The 24,122-nt window shown below is 38.2% G+C and overlaps 1 protein-coding gene across 4 annotated transcripts in view; it reads left to right on the top strand.

The window, feature by feature from the left end:
* The first annotated feature begins 762 nt into the window (after window positions 1-762).
* Window positions 763-24,122, top strand: part of SULT1B1 (sulfotransferase family 1B member 1) — a 51,224-nt gene continuing 27,864 nt past the window's right edge. The window contains exons 1-4 of one of the 4 annotated variants that reach the window (XM_070372962.1): window positions 765-973; window positions 3,428-3,504; window positions 19,609-19,780; window positions 20,057-20,185. In XM_070372962.1, the coding sequence (XP_070229063.1) occupies window positions 19,633-19,780; window positions 20,057-20,185 (277 nt within the window). In that variant the 5' untranslated portion in view covers window positions 765-973; window positions 3,428-3,504; window positions 19,609-19,632. Of the gene's footprint in view, window positions 974-3,285; window positions 3,305-3,427; window positions 3,505-19,608; window positions 19,781-20,056; window positions 20,186-24,122 lie in introns of those variants that run through there. The other 3 variants (XM_070372963.1, XM_070372964.1, XM_005902041.3) reach the window with 3 other exon arrangements.

Below are 24,122 nucleotides of genomic sequence, written 5' to 3'. Positions count from 1 at the left end.
TGATAATGTGGTTGCCAGGCAACTTATGCACATCTGAAGTAGGGTTTGCCCGAAATTAACACCTTGTTGCCAAAGTTTGCCAGTTGCATTCCTTGGCATGTCCTGCCATACAGAAATACTTATATTGTTTCATGTATGTATTAATAGTTAGTTGCCAATATTTAAAAATTTAATATTTGGACATATCACAAAAAGAATCTAGATCTCTAAAAATGCTGCCCTCTTTTCTGCATGAAAAGGATGTGGTAGACCCTTGCCTCTCCAGCATCAGCATCATTAGCACATTTTTCTCTCGCTAAACTCCTTTGTGTATATGTGACTTACCAAAAAAAAAAAAAAAAGAGGTTGTGGAAATGATTAGAGTGACAGAAAACAAGTGTATTCTGAAACCATCAGCTCCACTCTATTTCTTCTGCCAAAATGTGTTTTTAGTGTATGTTTGTGTAGCTTTGTTTTTTCTGTAATGTTGGAAACTCATGTTTCTTTCAGATGAAAATATACACACAATGACTTTTTATCATGATCAAAATTATTACAAGACATTCTTTAAAAATTGTAGAGAAACAACAGGATTCCACCTATTGAAACTTCAGCTTCTTTCCCTTTGTTTTTCTCTCTTTGAAGCCATGTAAACCTTTAAATCTAGGTAATTTCTGACTTTGCTTACTCTTGGCTGCCACCCTGATTCATTTCCTTTCAGGACTTCCTGCCTTTTCCAGCTGTTGAAGCAGCGGCCCTGCCTCTGTGTATGTAGTTCAAATTTGTATATCTTAACTGCCCATGAAGTCAATGACTACAGCATTCAGATCATGTCTTTAAACTTTTTTTTTTTTTTTAAATTCCAGAGACTGGAATGAACCTCGCCAAGCTGGTCTTTCCCTCCCTTCAGGACTCCCACCAGGACCCAGGATTCCTTTTGGCAGCTGCGCCACCAACTGAAAAGGAAAACTGAAAAGAGGGATTAAATCCTGAGGTAAAGTTTTCTTTTTAAATCTCTTTTCTCTGAGTTTTTATCATGCATCCACGGCACAATGAGCTCCTTGAATAATTTCCGTTTTGAACATATGTTTATTGTTAGAACGTTTTTACCTAATTGCAGTTTTCCCTCAGGAAACTCGGTGTTGTTTATATTGTACAGACTCTTAGTCTTTCAGTGATCCCTTTCATTTTTCTAGGTTCAGTGGGACTCTGCTTAAGCATGCCAGGATTGTGGGTCTTCTCATCAAACTGTAGGCTCATAAGGGAAAATGGAATCCACTCCAAGCTCTCATTTTTCTGCTCTCATCTGTACTTCACCCCATATACACACGTGCACATACACACCCTTTAGGGTACTTTCCAGAATACCGAACATGTTATTTAATTCATATATTTCATTAGCTGGAGTTCGATGTAGACTAAGTAGAGCTGCAGTTAGAGTGAAACAAATGGAGCAAATATTCTTTTCCCACTAAACGAATCTCAGTGTCATATGATTCAGTTTGTTTCTCCTAAGAGGGACAATGGTTTCCATTTTCCTCTTTTATTCTATTGTGTGTTTGTGTGTGCCAGTCGTATCCAACTCTTTGTGACTCTATAGACTGTAGCCTGCCAGGCTCTTCTGTTCATGGGATTTTCTATTAATGTTTCTTAAGTCAATTTTAGACATTTTAATTTTTAACTTATCACTCAACTGGGTAGATTTGTAGTATTGTGTAGACTGTACTATATAACACATTAAAAGTTTTTGTAATTTTTTGTCATTTTAAGATTTAAGAGACTTCTAGGAACTGATTTTTTAAAGTAAATATCCCTCATCAACCATCTGCCAAAGTATCTTACTCAATAATGTTAGTGGTAGCTCAGCTGGTAAAGGATCTGCCTGCAATACAGGAGACTCTAGTTCACTTCCTGGGTTGGGAAGATCCCCTGGAGAAAGGATAGGCTACTCACCCCAGAATTCTTTGTCTTCCTGCTGGTTCAGATAGTAAAGAATCCACCTGCAATGTGGGAGACCTATGTTCAATCCCTGGGTTGGGAAGATCCCCTAAAGGAAGGCTTGGCAACTCATTCCAGAATTCTTGCCTGGAGAATCCCATGGACAGAGGAGTCTGGTGGGCTACAATCTGCGGGATCTCGAAGAATCAGACACGACTAAGAGACTATGCACAATCCTATATCTTTGGGCTCTCTCCCCTGAATATATCTTCTTATATAGTTCTAAACTCATCATCATCCACTGGTCATGATGAGGCAATGCTAATCCCAGACTGTTACTCCAAGGTTCTTGAATTGGTTACACCCACTTCCCAGATGTGACTAGTATGTAGTCATTATCCTTTTGTTACTCATAGCCCTCCTTCTCTGACAACATTTTTGCAGCATGAGGAGTTGAAGTTTTTGTCAGAGGGAAGTTTGCTTTGTCAAATAAACAAACAAAAAAAATCCCCTACAAACTGTGAACACCCTTAACCAAATGAGATAAATCAGGAACACCTTTGACTCTAGTCAGGCCTACCCAGGCAGTATGACCAAGTGAGCAAAGCTGGGAAAACTGAACTCTATTTCTGAGACACACCTCACTTGCTATGAGTCTGAGCAGACTTCCTGCAACTGTTTCCTAATCTCAGTCTGTAAAATGAAAGTAAGATTTATCATCAGGGAGATAATATATATGAAGCACATTCAATATAATTTATTTTCTGGAAAACAATTCATTTTTATAAATCATTTATATGCACTCTATATTGTTAGAGAGTACCTTAACAGTAGTTTAAAACCATGCTTCCCCAATTTTCTTCTAAATGTAAGCTACTTGGGGATTTTATTAAAATATAAGTTCTGATTCTGCATTGGAGCCTCAGATTCTGCATTTGTATTACAAGCTATCAAGTGATGACAATAGTGCATGGGGCTTGCATATGTACCATATTTAAATAGCAATTATGAATCAATTATGTAAATATAAGACAATCAGTTCAGGTCAGTTCAGTCACTCAGACATGTCCGACTCTTTGTGACCCCATGAACCACAGCATGCCAGACCTCTCTGTCCATCACCAACTCCTGGAGTTCACCCAAACCCATGTCCATCGAGTCGGTGATGCCATCCAACCATCTCATCCTCTGTTGTCCCCTTCTCCTCCTGCCCTCAATCTTTCCCAGCATCAGGGTCTTTTCAAATGAGTCAGCTCTTTGCATGAGGTGGCCAAAGTATTGGAGTTTGAGCTTCAACATCAGTCCTTCCAATGAACACCCAGGACTGATCTCCTTTAGGATGGACTGGTTGTATCTCCTTGCAACAGTACAAGTTAAATTAAAATGAGTAAGTAAAGAAACTAAAAAGTTTAAGACATGAAATGGAACCAGGAATGATGTTATAAATGTATAACATAATGTTAAGCACATATTATGTGAGAAACAAATTTGTCTGTGTGATTTGTTGCAGACCATATGGAAAATAAATCTGTGTCTTCAATACCTACTTGCTTTTCCGATGACAATTTGTGTGTTTAATAAGAGTTGGTAAGTGGAGTTATATTTCTACTAAATGCTAAATTCCAGAGCCAAAAATAAAAAAAAAGAGAGCCTCATTTATTTTTCTCAACTGATTCAGAATATGCCAGTGTTCAAATGAGGCCTGGAATTGATATTTACCTTTACATAATCTGGAAATTTTAATTTGCTAAGTAATTAATAGAATAAAATGTTTCAAGGAAAACTATTTCATTTACTATGTGAAGCTCAAATCTAATATCTGAATATACTATGTTTATTTCTGCTCTCACTCATTCCTTATATCCAAACTCCAAAGTAACACTATCCCTAAGATCTTAGAAGATTCTGTATGGGAAATACATGTCGCATCATTCATTCATTCATTTATTCAATTCATTTAACACCTATTTTATTCTCGGTACGGCGTTTACCTACTCAGTTCCTCTTCCTTTCACTTCTTGCTCTGTTGAATTTTTGACCAACCACATTATTTGTTCCATTCTTGAAGCTGCTGACATGTTCCAGAATTTTTTCTGGACCTAACAAGGGATTACAGATGCAAACAGATAGGATAATTAAGAAGCATCATGAAGACAGCAATTTAATATGGAATATTTAATTTTCTAAAATGCCCAGACCACATAGCTCTCACCTGCATCCTTGTTTTAGTGTCTTGCTGGCTCTAAACCTATTTGTGTCCTGTGCTGAGACTGCTTTTTCATTTAGATACTCTTTTCTAGGCTCCTCAGGTCCCCAAATCTTTTACTCTGTGAGCAGTAATGAAGATGTAAAATTCAAATTATTTTTCCTATATTTCTAGCATAAGATGCCATATATTTTTAGACAAATGCATTATATAATAATAACTTTTATTGGGAAAACTAAAAAATGCATTATTGTGGGCATATCCACCAATTGTCAGACATAAAATATGATATATAATGCGTATCTTATAGTTTAAAATGAAAAATACATGCAGATTTCTCTCTTCTAGACTTTTTTAAACATTATTTATTATTTTGGCTGCACTGGTTGTTGGTTGCTGTGTGCAGGCTTTCTCTAGTGGCAGAGAGTGGGAGCTGCTTTTCATTGCAGTGTGCGGGCTTCTCATTGCAGTGGCTTCCCTTGTGGAGCACGGGCTCTAGAAAGTTGGAGCTTCCATAGCTGCTGCACTTGGGCTCAGTAGTTGTGGCACACGGACTTAGTTGCTCCACTGCATGTGGGATATTTCAGATGAGGGATCGAACCTGTGTCGCCTGTATATTCTTAACCACTGGACCATCAGGGAAGCCCCTCTTCTAGACTTTTTTTAAGAGCCTGGAGAATGGGGTCTAGCAGGGTGTGGAGCAGTTATCTCTAAAACACAAGGCTGTTACACAATATATTTTTCCTAATCTAAAGCATTTCTTTTTCTATAGAAAAGCATGTGAGTTTAAATAGCAGCTAGCTTTTATGTTAGTGATTTTTTTGTGTGGTTCCCATTACACAGATTGTTAGCTTAACAAGTTTCAACAATTTTCAAATCACCAAATTACTTTCAAAATATTTTCCTGATAAAATATTTGTATCAATTTGCCAATCAGCAATCAGCAGTCTTTGATGTCTAGTTATAATTATTTGCTAGAGGCAATACAAGTTTATCTGAGATACATAATTTATGTTGTTAATTCAAACTCTATTCATCTTGTTGTATACATTATCTATCATTATTATTGACTGACAAGTTCTCAGAAATAAATAGGAGAAGGCAATGGCACTGCACTCCAGTACTCTTGCCTGGAAAATCCCATGGATGCAGGAGCCTGGTAAGCTGCAGTCCATGGGGTCGCTAAGAGTCGGACACGACTGAGCGACTTCACTTTCACTTTTCACTTTCATGCATTGGAGGAGGAAATGGCAACCCACTCCAGTATTCTTGCCTGGAGAATCCCAGGGACGAGGGAGCCTGGTGGGCTGCCGTTTACGGGGTCACACAGAGTCGGACATGACTGAAATGACTTAGCATCAGCAGCAGAAATAAATGGAATAGTAGATTATAATGGATCTTAAAATTTCTACATTCTACCTTTCCTTCTATTTCTGAGAGGCTTATGTTCCTTGAGGGCAGAGAGAAGGGTTGTAAAATCAGAAACACATTAGCAAGAGCCAGGCTACAGTTTCATATCCAAAGTTCAGTGAAGATGAAGTGGAAAAAGTAAATAATGATGAGCTCTATGTGATGGTTAATTTTGTGTGTCAAAATGATTGACACACAGGAAACCCATATATTTGGTCAAAAATTATTATCAGTGTGCCTGTTAGTGTATTTCCTGGATGAGATTAACATTTGAATTATTATAGGAACAAAACAAAGTACCCTCCTTAGTGTGGACAAGCCTTATCCAGTCAGTTGAAGGTCTGAATCACATAAAAAGGCAGACGCTCTGGGAGTCAGGTGGAATTCCTCTTGCCTGACTGTTTTTGAGCTGGGATATCATGTTTTCCTATCTTCACACTTAAACATGAGTTCTCATTGGGTCTCAAGCCTGCAGGCCTTCAGAAGGGAACTACACCATTGACTGTCCTGGGTCTCCAGCTTGGGATAACTTGATTCTATTTCTCTGGAGAATCCTGACTAATATACTCTCAAAATGTTTTGAATAGGTTAGCAGATCAATAAGATTCTAATTCAGGATTATTATGATAAGAATAGTTACCACTCAAAAATATGCAAGACAATTTTTATTGTATATAAATACATACATAAAGAGATTTATCGTATGTAATTGGCTTAGATGATTTTAGAGGTGGACACGTCCCAAGATATGCAAGATGATTTGCAAGCTGGAGACCCAGAATAGCTGGTGATTTAATTCCAATTGAGTCTGAAATCTAAGAACAATGAGAGTTAATGGTATAGTTTAATTCGAAAGCTGCCAGGCTTCAGACTCAGGAAAAGTTGATGTTTTAGTTCCAACCGGAAGGCAGGAAAAAAAATGTATTACACCTCAAAGGCTATCAGGTAGGATGCATTCATTCTTACTCAGATTTATTGTTCTAATCAGGCCTTAAATTCACAGAACGAGGTCATTCCACACTAGGGAGGACAATCTGCTTTACTTAGTATTGCCCATTTAAACATTATCTCATCCCAAAACATCCTTACAGAAACACTCAGAATAATGTTTGACCAAATGTCTGGGCATCTGGTGGCCCAGTCCAGTGGACACATAAAATTAATCATCATAGCTTCTAGGAAAAATAGAGTATCATAAATTAAATGTTCCCCTTTGTGTGAAACAACCAACAGGAATGTGGATAGAAAACAACTTGGGCCCTATTATTTCCCCTATTTACTGCTTTGAGAGAATTACTGGGCCACAACTCAGGGAGGAAAACCCAGGTACAACATCAGAAATCCAATAGAAAGTATCAGGCAAGCAAATTAGCAGAAGGCAATCATAGTGAAAGGAAAAATTAGGTAATTGAAAATAATCTAGAACTAACACAGATGTTAGAGTTAGCAAACAAATGTATTAAAACAATCATTATAACAATATTCAATATGCTCTAAAAGTTTTCTGCTTTATTGACTATGCCAAAGCCTTTGACTGTGTGGATCACAATAAACTGTGGAAAATTCTGAAAGATGTGGAAATACTAGACCACCTGATCTGCCTCTTGAGAAACCTGTATGTAGGTCAGGAAGCAACAGTTAGAACTGGACATGGAAAAACAGACTGGTTCCAAATAGGAAAAGGAGTACATCAAGGCTGTATATTGTCACCCTGCTTATTTAACTTATATGCAGAGCACTTCATGAGGAACGCTGGGCTGGAGGAAGCACAAGCTGGAATCAAGATTGCTGGGAGAAATATCAATAACCTCAGATATGCAGATGACACCACCCTTATGGCAGAAAGTGAAGAGGAACTCAAAAGCCTCTTGATGAAAGTGAAAGAGGAGAGTGAAAAAGATGGCTTAAAGCTCAACATTCAGAAAACTAAGATCATGGCATCTGGTCCCATCACTTCATAGCAAATAGATGGAGAAAAAGTGGAAACAGTGACAGACTTTATTCTTTTGGGCTCCAAAATCACTGCAGATGGTGATTGCAGCCATGAAATTAAAAGACACTTACTCCTTGGAAGAAAAGTTATGACCAACTTAGGCAGCATATTAAAAAGCAGAGATATTACTTGGCCAAAAAAGGTCCATCTAGTCAAGACTATGGTTTTTCCAGTGGTCATGTATAGATGTAAGAGTTGAACCATAAAGAAAACTGAGCACTGAAGAATTGATGCTTTTGAACTGTGGTGTTGGAGAAGATTCTTGAGAGTCCCTTGGACTGCAAGGAGATCCAACCAGTCTATCCTAAAGGAAATCAGTCCTGGGTGTTGATTGGAAGGACTGATGCTGAAGCTGAAACTCCAATACTTTGGCCACCTGATGAGAAGAGCTGACTCATTTGAAAAGACCCTGATGCTGGGAAAGATTGAAGGTGGGAGTAGAAGGGGATGACAGAGGATGAGATGGTTGGATGGCATCATTGACTCAATGGGCATGAATTTGGGTAAATTCTGGGAGTTGGTGATGGACAGGGAGGCCTGGCATGCTGTGATTCATGGGGTCACAAAGAGTTGGACATGACTGAACTGAACTGAAGTGAACTGAACTGAAAAGTTGAGACAGGAAGAGTATAATCATTTCCCAAATGATCTTCTAGAGATGAAAACTATAATGTCTGAGGGGAAAACAAAAAACAAAAAACAAACATTGGAAGGGATTAAAATCAGATTGCACATTGCAAAAGAAAAAGTTAGTGAATATAAAGAAATATAGCCATAGACATTATCTGAACTGAAACACAAAGAGAAAAAAAAAGGTTTTTTTAGGATTAAAGGAGCTTCAATGAGCTGTAAACAAATTCATGTATCTTGGAGTATCAGAAGGAAGAGAAAGAGACCCTCAAAAAAGGTATTTGAAGAAATATTGAATGCAAACCCCAAATTCACAGAAGTTCAATAAACAGGAAGCACAGGCACACATACAAACCCATGAAAATAACCACATGAAGGCCCATCATAATTTAATTGCTCAAAACCAGTGATATTATAGAATATCTTAGAAGCAGACAAAAAAAACAAATGCATTATACACAGAAGAACCAAGGTGAGAAAGACAACACATTTCTTGTAAGAAAAAATAAGGAGAAACAAGATGGTGGAGGAGAAGGTGGGTGTGGTGTACTTCTCTCTCCATGGATGCATCAGCAATACACCTTAAGACAAAGAAGATCTTGCAGAACACCAGTTGAGAGTGGGCAGGAGCCTTTGACCACTGGAAAGGAATATATAGTTGCACACAAATCACAGTAGGATGAAGGAAGGAGGGGGAAAAAAGGAGAGTTATCAGGACTAGACATGTACCCGGGGGGTGGGGGACCTGAAGCAGGGATCAGATACCCACATCAGGGCAATTGTTTGGGACACAGGAGAAGCATTTGAGGCTGTTGGAGAGTGCAGCAGCTCATCTGTGACAGTCTGAAAGCAATGAGAACCACACAATCTTTGCCGCAGCTCTACCTACCCTGGACAGGATTCGAGTCCCCTGGAATGCGCAGTGACTTGGAGCTGGACTGTAGGGATTGGAGAGCAATCCCAGGGTGAGATCTGCTGTTAACTGCAGGGAGACAGTGAGAGGGGACATGAGGGAGGAGGTGGAGGGGGAAATACCTTGGAAGGAAAGCTGGCCAGCCATGGAGGTAAGGCAAAACTGCTGAGTCACACACAGAGGGTGGAGCCATCACTGTAGCCTCTCTTTCCCCACATGCAAGAGCCAGCAGCTGGCCAATAGACCCAAGAGAGGGTATCCCTTTAAGTGCCTGATGCCCTGAGCAACAGAGAAAGATCAGATAAAGAGATCCTTTGAAGCCAGGTGCCAGAGGCTAGAAAAAAAACTAATAGCACCATATTTCCTGCACCAATGGCTGCTGGCTCCCCTGTGTACATGGCATTGCCAAGGTCCCCATGATCCAAGCAGCTGCAACACCTCCACATCCGGTCCTCACTGAAGCAGACCTAAAACCTCCAGGGAAGCCTCAGGAGCAAACTCCTGTGGACGACCCACATACAGAGGTGGAAATAAAACCACAATTGAACCCCAGGGGCAGTGTGGCTAAGGAATAAGATTGAAAACCTTCCCAATAACTGTACAAGCTGCAGTTTAAATCCACATGATCACCTAGGCAGACTCTGTCTATGGAATATATAAAAGGGCAATGAGAGTTCCCACAAAAGAAAATGCAGTAGCTCTGGCACCTGTGGACAGTGGAGGCAAGAACATGCAGCATTAGAGCCAGGAACATGCAGGAGTAGGGTCAAGTTAGTCTGAGCTGTCCCCATAGCAGGTCCAGAGACCAACCAACCCGTTATTGGAAGACATTTTAAGGAGGCAGAGGTGGACTATCCAAGAAAAATGTCTATTATTATTCTTATATTTTAATTTGTTCTGTAATTGGCTCTGGATTTTTCTTCCCTGTTCCTGTGGTTGATTTTATTATTGATATTACTCTATTTAAGCTTTTGAGAACTTTTTTTAAATCCAATTTTTCATTTCCTTTATATATTTCTACCTCTATGTTGGCCTTTTGCAGTTCTGTGGAATTTTTTTCTTTTAAAAATTTTTTCTAAAATTTATTTTTTGATATTTTCATATATATATATATATATATATAATATATATATATTTGTGTGTGTGTGTGCTAAGAAGCTTCAGTCATGTCTGACTCTTAGTGACACTATGGACTGTAGCCCACCAGGCTCCTCTGTCCATGGGGTTCTCCAGGCAAGAATACTGGAGTGGGTTGCCATGCCCTCCTCCAGAGGATCTTCTCAACCCAGGGATCAAACCCCCATCTCATTATGTCTGTTGCATTAGCAGGCAGGTGTTTTACCCCTAGCAATACCTGAGAAGTGCCACCCCCCTTTTTTATATACTTGGATTTAACTTTGCTTTTCTATTTTTTTCTTTTTCTTTCTTTTATTCATCATGTTTGTTAGTTTTTGTTTGTTTTCTTTGCTTTATTTCCTAGTTGGCATTCTGCTTTGGTTTTGTTTTTCAGTTTGTGTTTTACTTAGCTTTGATTTTAATTGGTCTATATCATTTTTGGTTTCCTTTGCTCACTGGGTCACCCTCTTGTACTTTCTTTGGACTGTTTTGGTTTCGTTTGTGTGTTTGTGTGTGCATGGGTGTATATTCTACTGTTTAAAAATTATTAGTCTGATTTTGTACTTACCATTGTCTAAGGGTCATTTTTTGTTTCTTGTTTTATTTTTTCTTTTGTTCTTGTCTATTTTAATCATCTTTAATGCCATAACTTACAAATTGTGTAATCTCAGATCCCTGGCCAGAAATCGAACCTGAGCCTTTGGACTGAAAGTGTTGAGTCCAGGACCCTAGACTGCCAGAGAACTTCTAATCCCAGGAAGTATTAGTTAGTGAGAACTGTCATGAAGGCCTCCAACTATATACAAGACCTGGCATCACCCAGTTGCCCACAACACCCAGTGAAGGACACCTTGCCCAAATAAGCAAGACAAAATTACAAACCCAGTCATCAGTACAGAGGATTCCCAAAGACACTCCAAAATATACCACCTCACACAGCCCTCCCCATTAGAGGGGAAAAAAAACAAAACCTCACCACCTCCCACCAGAACACAGGCACAATTCATTCCCAGTACAAAGCTTACACAAACCACTGGACCAAACTTACCTACTGAGGGCAGAAACCAAATGGAAGAAGGAATACGACCCTAAAGCCTATGAAAAAATGACCTCAAGCACAGTAAGTTAGAAAAAATCTGAAAAAGAATTCAGAGTAATTATAACAAGATGATACACAACCTCAAAAGTAGAATGGAGAAAATGAAAGAATTGATTAACACATTTAGCAAGGACCTAGAAGAAATAAAGGAAAAACAAACAGAGATGAACAACACAGCTACTGAAATTAAAAATACTCTAGAAGGAATCAATAGCAGAAAAACTGAGACAAAAGAATGGATAAGTAAGCTGGAAGGTAGAATGGTGGAAATAATAGCTGAAGAGCAGAATAAAGAGATAAGAATGAAAAAAATTGAGGATGTCTCAGAGATCTCTGGGAAAATATTAAACACATCAACATTTGAATTATAGAGGTCCTAGAAGAAGAAGATAAAAAGAAAGGGTCTGAGACAATTTTTCAAGAGATAATTGAAAACTTTCACATCATGGGAAAGGAAATAGACCAAGTCCAAGAAGTGCAGAGAGCCCCATACAGGATAAACCCAAGGAGAAATACACTGAAACACATAATAATCAAACTAATAAAGATTAAATTCAGAGAAAGAATATTAACTGTAGCAAAGGAAAAGCAACAAGTAACATACAAGGGAAACCCCATACAATTAACAGCTGATCTTTCAGTAGAATCTCTGCAAGCCAGAACAGAAAGGCAGGATATATTCAAAATACTGAAAAGAAAAAAATCTACAACCAAGATTACTTTACCCAGCAAAGATCTCATTCAAAATTGATGGAGAAATCAAAAACTTACAGACAGTAAAAGTTAAGAAAATTTAGCAACACCAAGCCAGCTTTACAACAAATGTTAAAGGGACTTCTATAGATAGGAAACACAAGAGTAGGAAAACACCTACAAAATCAAACTCACAACAATTAAGACAATGCCAGTAGGAACATATATATCAACACCTATTTTTAATGTAAATGGATAAAATGCTTCAACCGAAAGAAAAAGACTGGCTGAATGCATACAAAAGCAAGACCCATATAGATACTGTTTACAATAGATCCACTTCACACCTAGAGACACATACAGACTGAAAGTGAGAGGAAGGAAAAAGGTATTCTATTCAAAAAGAAATCAAAAGATGAACATTGGGGTACACGTGTCTCTTTCCCTTCTGGTTTCCTCAGTGTGTATGCCCAGCAGTGGGGTTGATGGATCATAAGGCAGTTCTATTTCCAGTTTTTTAAGGAATCTCCACACTGTTCTCCATAGTGGCTGTACTAGTTTGCATTCCCACCAACAGTGTAAGAGGGTTCCCTTTTCTCCACACCCTCTCCAGCATTTATTATTTGTAGACTTTTGGATCGCAGCCATTCTGACTGGTGTGAAATGGTACCTCATAGTGGTTTTGATTTGCATTTCTCTGATAATGAGTGATGTTGAGCATCTTTTCATGTGTTTGTTAGCCATCTGTATGTCTTCTTTGGAGAAATGTCTATTTAGTTCTTTGGCCCATTTTTTGATTGGGTCGTTTATTTTTCTGGAGTTGAGCTGTAGGAGTTGCTTGTATATTTTTGAGATTAGTTGTTTGTCAGTTGCTTCATTTGTTATTATTTTCTCCCATTCTGAAGGCTGTCTTTTCACCTTGCTAATAGTTTCCTTTGATGTGCAGAAGCTTTTGAGGTTAATTAGGTCCCATTTGTTTATTTTTGCTTTTATTTCCAATATTCTGGGAGGTGGGTCATAGAGGATCCTGCTGTGATGTATGTCGGAGATTGTTTTGCCTATGTTCTCCTCTAGGAGTTTTATAGTTTCTGGTCTTACGTTGAGATCTTTAATCCATTTTGAGTTTGTTTTTGTGTATGGTGTTAGAAAGTGGTCCAGTTTCATTCTTGTACAAGTGGTTGACCAGATTTCCCAGCACCACTTGTTAAAGAGATTGTCTTTAATCCATTGTATATTCTTGCCCCCAATGTTCATCGCAACACTGTTTATAATAGCCAAGACATGGAAGCAACCTAGATGTCCATCAGCAGATGAATGGATAAGAAAGCTGTGGTACATATACACAATGGAGTATTACTCAGCCATTAAAAAGAATACATCTGAATCAGTTCTAATGAGGTGGATGAAACTGGAGCCTATTATACAGAGTGAAGTAAGCCAGAAGGAAAAACATAAATACAGTATACTAACGCATATATATGGAATTTAGAAAGATGGTAACAATAACCCGGTGTACGAGACAGCAAAAGAGACACTGATGTATAGAACAGTCTTATGGACTCTGTGGGAGATGGAGAGGGTGGGAAGATTTGGGAGAATGGCAATGAAACATGTAAAATATCATGTAGGAAACGAGTTGCCAGTCCAGGTTTGATGCGATGCTGCTGATGCTTGGGGCTGGTGCACTGGGACGGCCCAGAGGGATGGTATGGGGAGGGGAGGAGGGAGGAGGGTTCGGGATGGGGAACACATGTATACCTGTGGCAGATTCATTTTGATATTTGGCAAAACTAATACAATTATGTAAAGTTTAAAAATAAAATTAGAAAAAAAAAAAAATCAAAAGAAAGCTGGAGTAGCAATTCTCATATCAGACAAAATAAACCTTAAAATAAAGAATATTGTAAGAGATGAAGGACACTCATTATGATCAAGGGATTAATCCAAGAAGAAGGCATAACAATTGTAACTATTTATGCCAACATAGGAGAACCTCAATACATAAGGCAAACACTAATAGACATAAAAGAGGAAATTGACAGCAACACAATAATAGTAAGGGACTTTAACACCCTACTTACACCAATGGACAGATTATCAAGCCATAAAATTAATAAGGAAACACAAGCCTAAAATGACACATTAGGCCAGATGGAGCTAATTGGTATCTTCAGGACATTACCTCCAAATGCAGAATACACTTTCTTCTCAAGTTCACATGGAACATTCTCCAGGACAGACCCCAACATGGGTCACAAATAAAGCTTCAGTAAATTTAAGATAATTGAAATTATATGAAGCATTTTTCTGACCATAACACTATGAGACTAGATATCAATTATAGGGGAAAAACTGTAAAAAAAAAAAACCCACAAAAACATGGAGATTAAACAATACATTTATAAATAATGAACAGGCTACTGAAGAAATTAAAGAGGGAAATAAAAGTATTCCCAGAAACAAATGACAATGAAAATATGAAGACCCAAGACCTATGGGATGCACCAAAGGCAGTTCTAAGAGGGAGTTTATAGCAATACAATCTTGCCTCAAGAAACAAAAAAACCATTGAATAGACAACCTAACTTTACACCTGAAATAACTTGAAAAAGAAGAATAGAAAACCCCAAAATTAGCAGAAGGAAAGAAATGATAAAGATCGGAGCAGAAATAAATGAAGGAAACAATAGTAAAGATTAGTAAAACTAAGATCTGATACTTTGAGAATATAAGCAAAGTTTACAGACCATCAACCAGAATCATCAAGAAAAAAAGAAGAATCAAATCAACATAATTAGAAATGTAAAAGACTAAGATACAAGAGACAACATAGAAATAAGAAGGATCCCTCCAAAAAGGAAGTTTCCTTTTGGAGGGATAAATGGGTTTTGAAATTCAGTCTGTGGTGATGGTTACACAATTTCATACTAAAAACTCTTAAAAAAAAAAAAATAAGAAGGATCATAAGAGACTATTTCAAGCAACTATATGCCAATAAAATGGACACCTGGAAGAAATGGAGGCAAAAATATGCAATGGGGAAAAGATGGTCTCTTTAATAAGTATCCTGGAAAAATTGGACAGCTACTCTTGAAAGAATGAAATTAGAACACTTTCTAAGATCATACACAAAGATAAACTCAAAATGGATTGAAGTCATAAATATAAGACCAGAAACTATAAACTCTTAGAGAAAACATAGGCAGACACTCTATAATATAAATCGCAGTAATATCCTCTATGACCCACCTCCCAGAGTAATGGAAATAAAAACAAAAATAAACAAGAAAGACTTAATTAAGCTGAAAAGATTTCATGGCAAAGGAAACTATAAACAAGGAAAAAATAATACCTTGGGAAAATGGGAGAAAATAATAGCAAATGAAACAACTGAAAAGGGAATAATTTCCAAAATATAAAAGCAGCTCATGAAATCAATACCAGAAAAAAAAAAAAAAAAAAAAATAAAAAAGTGAGCAAAAGACCCGAACAGACATTTCTCCAAAGAAGACATATAGATGGCTAATAACGCATGAAAATAAGCTCAACATCACTTATTCAGTTCAGTTCAGTTCAGTTCAGTCACTCAGTCGCTTCCGATTCTTTGTGACCCCATGAATCGCAGCAGGCCAGGCCTCCCTGTCCATCACCAACTCCCGGAGTTCACTCAGACTCACGTCCATCGAGTCGGTGATGACATCCAGCCATCTCATCCTCTGTGGTCCCCTTCTTCTCCTGCCCCCAATCCCTCCCAGCATCAGAGTCTTTTCTAATGAGTCAACTCTTCGCATGAGGTGGCCAAAGTACTAGAGTTTCAGCTTTAGCATCATTACTTTCAAAGAAACCCCATGGCTGATCTCCTTCAGAATGGACTGGTTGGAACTCCTTGCAGTCCAAGGGACTCGCAAGAGTCTTCTCCAACACCAAAGATCAAAAGCATCAATTCTTCGGTGCTCAGCTTTCATCACAGTTCAACTCTCATCCATACATGACCACAGGAAAAACCATAGCCTTGACTAGATGGACTTTGTTGGCAAAGTAATGTCTCTGCTTTTGAATATGCTATCCAGGTTGGTCATAACTTTTCTTCCAAGGAGTAAGCGTCTTTTAATTTCATGGCTGCAGTCATCAGCTGCAGTGATTTTGGAGCCCAAAAAAATAAAGTCTGACACTTTTTCCACTGTTTCCCCATCTATTTCCCATGTAGTGATGGGACCAGATGCCATGATCTTCATTTTCTGAATGTTGAGCTTTAAGCCAACTTTCTCACTCTCCTCTTTCACTTTCATCAAGAGGCTTTTTAGTTCCTTTTCACTTTATGCCATAAGGGTGGTGTCATCAGCATATCTGAGGTTATTGATATTTCTCCCAGCAATCTTGATTCCAGCTTGGGCTTCTTCCAGCCCAGCGTTTCTCATGATGTACTCTGCCTATAAGTTAAATAAGCAGGGTGACAACATACAGCCTTGATGTACTCCTTTTCCTATTTGGAACCAGTCTGTTGTTCCATATCCAGTTCTAACTGTTGCTTCCTGACCTGCATATAGGTTTCTCAATATATAGGTCAGGTGGTCTGGTATTCCCATCTCTTTCAGAATTTTCCACAGTTAATTGTGATCCACATAGTCTAAGGCTTTGGCATAGTCAATAAAGCAGAAATAGATGCTTTCTGGAACTCTCTTGCTTTTTCCATGATCCAGCGGATGTTGGCAATTTGATCTCTGGTTCCTCTGCCTTTTCTAAAACCAGCTTGAACATCTGGAAGTTCACGGCTCATGTATTGCAGAAGCCTGGCTTGGAGAATTTTGAGCATTACTTTACTAGCTTTTGAGATGAGTGCAATTGTGTGGTAGTTTGAGCATTCTTTGGCATTGCCTTTCTTTGGGACTGGAATGAAAACTGACCTTTTCCAGTCCTGTGGCCACTGCTGAGTTTTCCAAATGTGCTGGCATATTGAGTGCAGCACTTTCACATTATCATCTTTCAGGATTTGAAACAGCTCCACTGGAATTCCACCACCTCCACTAGCTTTGTTCATAGTGATGCTTTCTAAGGCCCACTTGACTTCACATTTCAGGATGTCTGGATCTAGGTCAGTGGTCACACCATCATGATTATCTTGGTCGTGAAGATCATTTTTGTATAGTTCTTCTGTGTATTCCTGCCACCTCTTCTTAATATCTTCTGCTTCTGTTAGGTCCATACCATTTCTGTCCTTTATCGAGCCCATCTTTGCATGAAATGTTCCCTTGGTATCTCTAATTTTCTTGAAGAGATCTCTAGTCTTTCCCATTCTGTTGTTTTCCTCTATTTCGTTGCATTGATTGCTGAGGAAGGCTTTCTTATCTCTTCTTGCTATTCTTTGGAACTCTGCATTCAGATGCTTATATCTTTCCTTTTCTCCCTTGCTTTTTGCTTCTTTTCTTTTCACAGCTATTTGTAAGACCTCCCCAGACAGCCATTTTGCTTTTTTGCATTTCCTTTCCATGGGGATGGTCTTGATCCCTGTCTCCTGTGCAATGTCATGAACCTCCGACCATAGTTCATCGGCATTCTATCTATCAGATCTAGTCCCTTAAATCTATTTCTCACTTCCACTGTATAATCATAAGGGATTTGATTTAGGTCATACCTGAATGATCTAGTGGTTTTCCCTACTTTCTTCAATTTCAGTCTGAATTTGGCAATAAGGAGTTCATGATCTGAGCCACAGTCAGCTCCTGGGCTTGTTTTTGCTAACGGTATAGAGCTTCTCCATCTTTGGCTGCAAAGATGTTTTCGATGTTGACCATCTGCTGATGTCCATGTGTAGAATCTTCTCTTGTGTTGTTGGAAGAGGGTGTTTGCTATGACCAGTGTGTTCTCTTGGCAAAACTCTATGTAGCCTTTGCCCTGCTTCATTCTGTATTCTAAGGCCAAATTTGCCTGTTACTCCAGGTGTTTCTTGACTTCCTACTTTTGCATTCCAATCCTCTATAATGAAAAGGACACTTGTTTTGGGTGTTAGCTCTAAAAGGTCTTGTAGGTCTTCATAGAACTGTTCAACTTCAGCTTCTTCAGCCTTTTTGGTTGGGGCATAGACTTAGATTACTGTGATATTGAATGGTTTGCCTTGTAAATGAACAGAGATCATTCTGTCATTTTTGAGATTGCATCCAAGTACTGTATTTCAGACTCTTTTGTTGACCATGATGGCTACTCCATTTCTTCTAAGGCATTCCTGCCTTCAGTAGTAGATATAATGGTCATCTGAGTTAAATTCATCCATTCCAGTCCATTTTAGTTCGCTGATTTTTACAATGTTGTTGTTCACTCTTGCCATCTCCTGTTTGACCACTTCCAATTTGCCTTGATTCATGGACCTGACATTCCAGGTTCCTATGCAATATTGCTCTTTATAGCATTGGACCTTGCTTCATAAATGCAAATCAAAACTACAGTGAAACATCACCTCACACTGGTCAGAATGGACATCATCAAAAAAAATCTGCAAACAGTAAATGCTAGTGAGGTTGTGGAGAAAAGAGAACCTTCTTGAACTATTTGTGGGAATGTAAGTTAATACAACCACTATGAAAGAACAGTATGGAGATTCCTTAAAAAACTAGGACTAAAACTAACATACGATCCAACAATCCAACCACTGGGCATGTATCCTGAGAAAACTTTAATTGAAAAAAACGTATACCCCAGTGTTCATTGCAGCGTTATTTACAGTAACTAGGACCTGGAAGTACTCTACATATCCACTGATGGATTAATAGAAAAAAAAAGCTGTGGTACATATATACAATGGAATATTACTCAGCCACAAAGAGGAACACATTTGAGTCAGTGCTAAAGATGTGGATGGACCTAGAGCCTATTATACAGCATGAAGTAAGTTAGAAAGAGAAAAACAAATACTGCATATTAATGAATGCATATATGGAATCTAGAAAGATGATACTGATTAACTAATTTTCAGGGCTGCAATGGAGATGCAGACATAGAGAACAGATTTATGAACACTGGGGGGAGGGAAGGGAAGGAGAGAGTGGGAAGAATGGAAAGAGTAGCATAGAAACATATACATTACCATATGTGAAATAGATAGCCAATGAGACTTTCCTGTATGACTCAGGGAACTCAGACCGGGGCTCTATGACAACTAGAAGGGTGGGGTGGGGCGGGAGTTGGGAGAGAGGTCCAAGAGGGAAAGGACTTAAGTTTACCTATGGCTGATTCATACTGATATGTGGCAGAAACCAACACAATATTGTAAAGCAATTATCCTACAATTAAACATAAATAAATTTTAAAAATGAGATTCAACAGAAGTATGATGAAGAATGATAGGTCCAGTTTTTTTTAGCGTATTTCTGGAAAATGGGATTTTTAAGTGTTCACTCCTATTTCTTTCCCAGGCTTCCATTCCACTAAAGACCTTTGATCTGCTTGTCACTAAGCCAGCTGCTGCTCTTGCAATCTACTGCTGAACACCCATAAAAATGCCCTTTGTATTTAGACTTCTTGTTCTCTCTGTGTTAAAGGCCAGTTTTACTCTGTCAAATTGCCGTGTCTTAATAACTTTAGTTACTCAGCTTTCTAGTTTCATTCTCTCTTTTCTCCATGATTTGATTGTGCATTAGGTATTTGTATAATCTGGAACAAAGATGACTTCTCCAAAAGATGTCCTGAGAAAAAATCTGAAGCTAATCCATGGCTGTCCCATCACTTATGCTTTCGCAAACAACTGGGAAAAGATTGAAAAGTTCCAAAGCAGACCAGATGACATCATGATAGTCACTTACCCCAAATCAGGTGAGTTCTGTGACCTGACAAATGCAGGTCTAACTTCAACTTTTGTTTCCTGAAAATTAGCTTCTGTACAAAATTGTTAATATACTAAATAAAATTAGTATTCCTAACAGTCAGTCTATCCCCCTACTTTGATTATATGAAAATAGACATTTGGGGCATAGAAGGGGAAATTCTACAGAATTAATTTTCTAAGAGAGTATATTAAGATGGCAGGCTTCCAACAGGGACCTTCCCCCACATTCGGGTGAAGGTTAAGAAAATGTTCTTTTGCCACAGGTACCACTTGGATCAGTGAAATTGTGGACATGGTTCTACATGATGGGGATGTTGAAAAATGTAAGCGAGATGTTATAACTGCTAAAGTTCCAATGTTGGAACTGGCTCTTCCTGGACTAAGGACTTCAGGTAATTTTAAATGACCCAGGAATTATAATTTTATAGCAACATATTAGTATCACATTAGTTACTGTATCTGTGATTTCCATTCAAGAAGAATGGAGTGTATTTGGTAACATGAAATAGAAGCATGCAAGTAGAACGGTAACCAAGGCATACAGAGAAACTGTAGTTTAGTCCATCGCATGCACATCCAGGTATAATAACCAAAGATAAAAGAATTCTGTTATGGAAAATGACTAGAAATCTCACTGATAAAAAAGTTTCTTACCTTTTACTGAGTTCTGTTGTATAAAATTTATTCGACTAATTTTTCAATTTAGAATATTATTGTAATTAAATAAACGTGTGTGTATGCTCAGTCTCTTCAGGCATGTCCGACTCTTTGTGATCCCATGGACTGTAGCCCATTAGCTCCTCTGTCCAGGGGATTCTACAGGAAAGAATACTGGAGTGGGTTACCATGACCTCCTCCGGGTGTTCTCCCTGACCCAGGGGTCAAACCCACATTTCTTGCATCTCCTGCATTGCACGTGGATTCTTTTAGTGCTGAACCACTGAGGAAGCTTCAACTAAATAAGTACCAATGCCTTTTAAAATAAAAAATTCATTATTAATAAATTTGGCAGTATATGAGTATCCTATATTTTATATTTTATTGTTTAAACACTGTTGGCTGAGATGGTTAAGCCCCTGTCTGCAGTGCAGGAGACCTGGGTTCTATCCCTTGGTTGGGAAGATCACCTGGAGAAGGAAATGGCAGCCCACTCCAGTATTCTTGCCTGGAAAATCCCACAGATGGAAGAGACTGGTCCATGGGGTTGCAAAGAGTTGGACACGACTGAGCAACTCCATTTCCATATTTTATTGGCAGCCCTATAAGGCTGTTTATAATTTCTCCTATTTAGCCTGGCATTGCCTAAAGCAGCTTAAGTTCTTTGTTCTTAATCACTGAATTTCTTGGTGGCCAATTGTAGTGTAAAACCTAATAGTTTGGTTTTGTATTTTTCTTTTTCATAATCCAAGTGCCTGACATATGCTTTAATTGCCAATGAAGCATCAATTTCAAAGAGGCAATTATTTTTAAAAAGGTGATTGCTAATAAATCTTGTTTTTCTTCTTCCTGTGGTTTAAATTTCTGCTTTTATGTTTTATTTATTTTTTTAATTTAATTTAATTTTATTTTTAAACTTTACATAATTGTATTAGTTTTGCCAAATATCAAAATGAATCCGCCACAGGTATACATGTGTTCCCCATCCCGAACCCTCCTCCCTCCTCCCTCCCCATACCATCCCTCTGGGTCGTCCCAGTGCACTAGCCCCAAGCATCCAGTATCGTGCATCGAACCTGGACTGGCATCTCGTTTCATACATGATATTTTACATGTTTCATTGCCATTCTCCCAAATCTTCCCACCCTCTCCCTCTCCCACAGAGTCCATAAGACTGTTCTATACATCAGTGTCTCTTTTGCTGTCTCGTACACCGGGTTATTGTTACCATCTTTCTAAATTCCATATATATGCGTTGGTATACTGTATTTATGTTTTTCCTTCTGGCTTACTTCACTCTGTATAATAGGCTCCAGTTTCATCCACCTCATTAGAACTGATTCAAATGTATTCTTTTTAATGGCTGAGTAATACTCCATTGTGTATGTACCACAGCTTTCTTATCCATTCATCTGCTGATGGACATCTAGGTTGCTTCCATGTCCTGGCTATTATAAACAGTGCTGCGATGAACATTGGGGTACACGTGTCTCTTTCCCTTCTGGTTTCCTCAGTGTGTATGCCCAGCAGTGGGATTGCTGGATCATAAGGCAGTTCTATTTCCAGTTTTTTAAGGAATCTCCACACTGTTCTCCATAGTGGCTGTACTAGTTTGCATTCCCACCAACAGTGTAAGAGGGTTCCCTTTTCTCCACATCCTCTCCAGCATTTATTATTTGTAGACTTTTGGATCGCAGCCATTCTGACTGGTGTGAAATGGTACCTCATAGTGGTTTTGATTTGCATTTCTCTGATAATGAGTGATGTTGAGCATCTTTTCATGTGTTTGTTAGCCATCTGTATGTCTTCTTTGGAGAAATGTCTATTTAGTTCTTTGGCCCATTTTTTGATTGGGTTGTTTATTTTTCTGGAGTTGAGCTGTAGGAGTTGCTTGTATATTTTGAGATTAGTTGTTTGTCAGTTGCTTCATTTGCTATTATTTTCTCCCATTCTGAAGGCTGTCTTTTCACCTTGCTAATAGTTTCCTTTGATGTGCAGAAGCTTTTAAGGTTAATTAGGTCCCATTTGTTTATTTTTGCTTTTATTTCCAATATTCTGGGAGGTGGGTCATAGAGGATCCTGCTGTGATGTATGTCAGAGAGTGTTTTGCCTATGTTCTCCTCTAGGAGTTTTATAGTTTCTGGTCTTACGTTGAGATCTTTAATCCATTTTGAGTTTGTTTTTGTGTATGGTGTTAGAAAGTGTTCTAGTTTCATTCTTTTACAAGTGGTTGACCAGATTTCCCAGCACCACTTGTTAAAGAGATTGTCTTTAATCCATTGTATATTCTTGCCTCCTTTGTCAAAGATAAGGTGTCCATATGTGCGTGGATTTATCTCTGGGCTTTCTATTTTGTTCCATTGATCAATATTTCTGTCTTTGTGCCAGTACCATACTGTCTTGATAACTGTGGCTTTGTAATAGAGCCTGAAGTCAGGCAGGTTGATTCCTCCAGTTCCATTCTTCTTTCTCAAGATAGCTTTGGCTATTCGAGGTTTTTGTATTTCCACACAAATTGTGAAATTATTTGTTCTAGCTCTGTGAAGAATACCGTTGGTAGCTTGATAGGGATTGCATTGAATCTATAAATTGCTTTGGGTAGTATACTCATTTTCACTATATTGATTCTTCCAATCCATGAACATGGTATATTTCTCCATCTATTAGTGTCCTCTTTGATCTCTTTCACCAGTGTTTTATAGTTTTCTATATACAGGTCTTTGGTTTCTTTAGGTAGATATATTCCTAAGTATTTTATTCTTTCCATTGCAATGGTGAATGGAATTGTTTCCTTAATTTCTCTTTCAGTTTTCTCATTATTAGTGTATAGGAATGCAAGGGATTTCTGTGTGTTGATTTTATATCCTGCAACTTTACTATAGTCATTGATTAGTTCTAGTAATTTTCTGGTGGAGTCTTTAGGGTTTTCTATGTAAAGGATCATGTCATCTGCAAACAGTGAGAGTTTTACTTCTTCTTTTCCAATTTGGATTCCTTTTATTTCTTTTTCTGCTCTGATTGCTGTGGCCAAAACTTCCAAAACTATGTTGAATAGCAACGATGAAAGTGGGCACCCTTGTCTTGTTCCTGACTTTAGAGGAAATGCTTTCAATTTTTCACCATTGAGGATAATGTTTGCTGTGGGTTTGTCATATATAGCTTTTATTATGTTGAGGTATGTTCCTTCTATTCCTGCTTTCTGGAGAGTTCTTATCATAAATGGATGTTGAATTTTGTCAAAGGCTTTCTCTGCATCTATTGAGATAATCATATGGTTTTTGTTTTTCAATTTGTTAATGTGGTGTATAACATTGATTGATTTGCGGATATTGAAGAATCCTTGCATCCCTGGGATAAAGCCCACTTGGTCATGGTGTATGATCTTTTTAATGTGTTGTTGGATTCTGATTGCTAGAATTTTGTTAAGAATTTTTGCATGTATGTTCATCAGTGATATTGGCCTGTAGTTTTCTTTTTTTGTGGGATCTTTGTCAGGTTTTGGTATTAGGGTGATGGTGGCCTCATAGAATGAGTTTGGAAGTTTACCTTCCTCTGCAATTTTCTGGAAGAGTTTGAGCAGGATAGGTGTTAGCTCTTCTCTAAATTTTTGGTAGTCCTAAGGGGAAAGTTCATAGCAATACAGGCATACCTAAAGAAACAAGAAAAAACTCA

Source organism: Bos mutus, chromosome 6 (genome assembly GCF_027580195.1).
Source record: "Bos mutus isolate GX-2022 chromosome 6, NWIPB_WYAK_1.1, whole genome shotgun sequence".
NCBI lineage: Eukaryota > Metazoa > Chordata > Mammalia > Artiodactyla > Bovidae > Bos > Bos mutus.
This window is presented reverse-complemented; position numbering and strand designations above follow the sequence as displayed.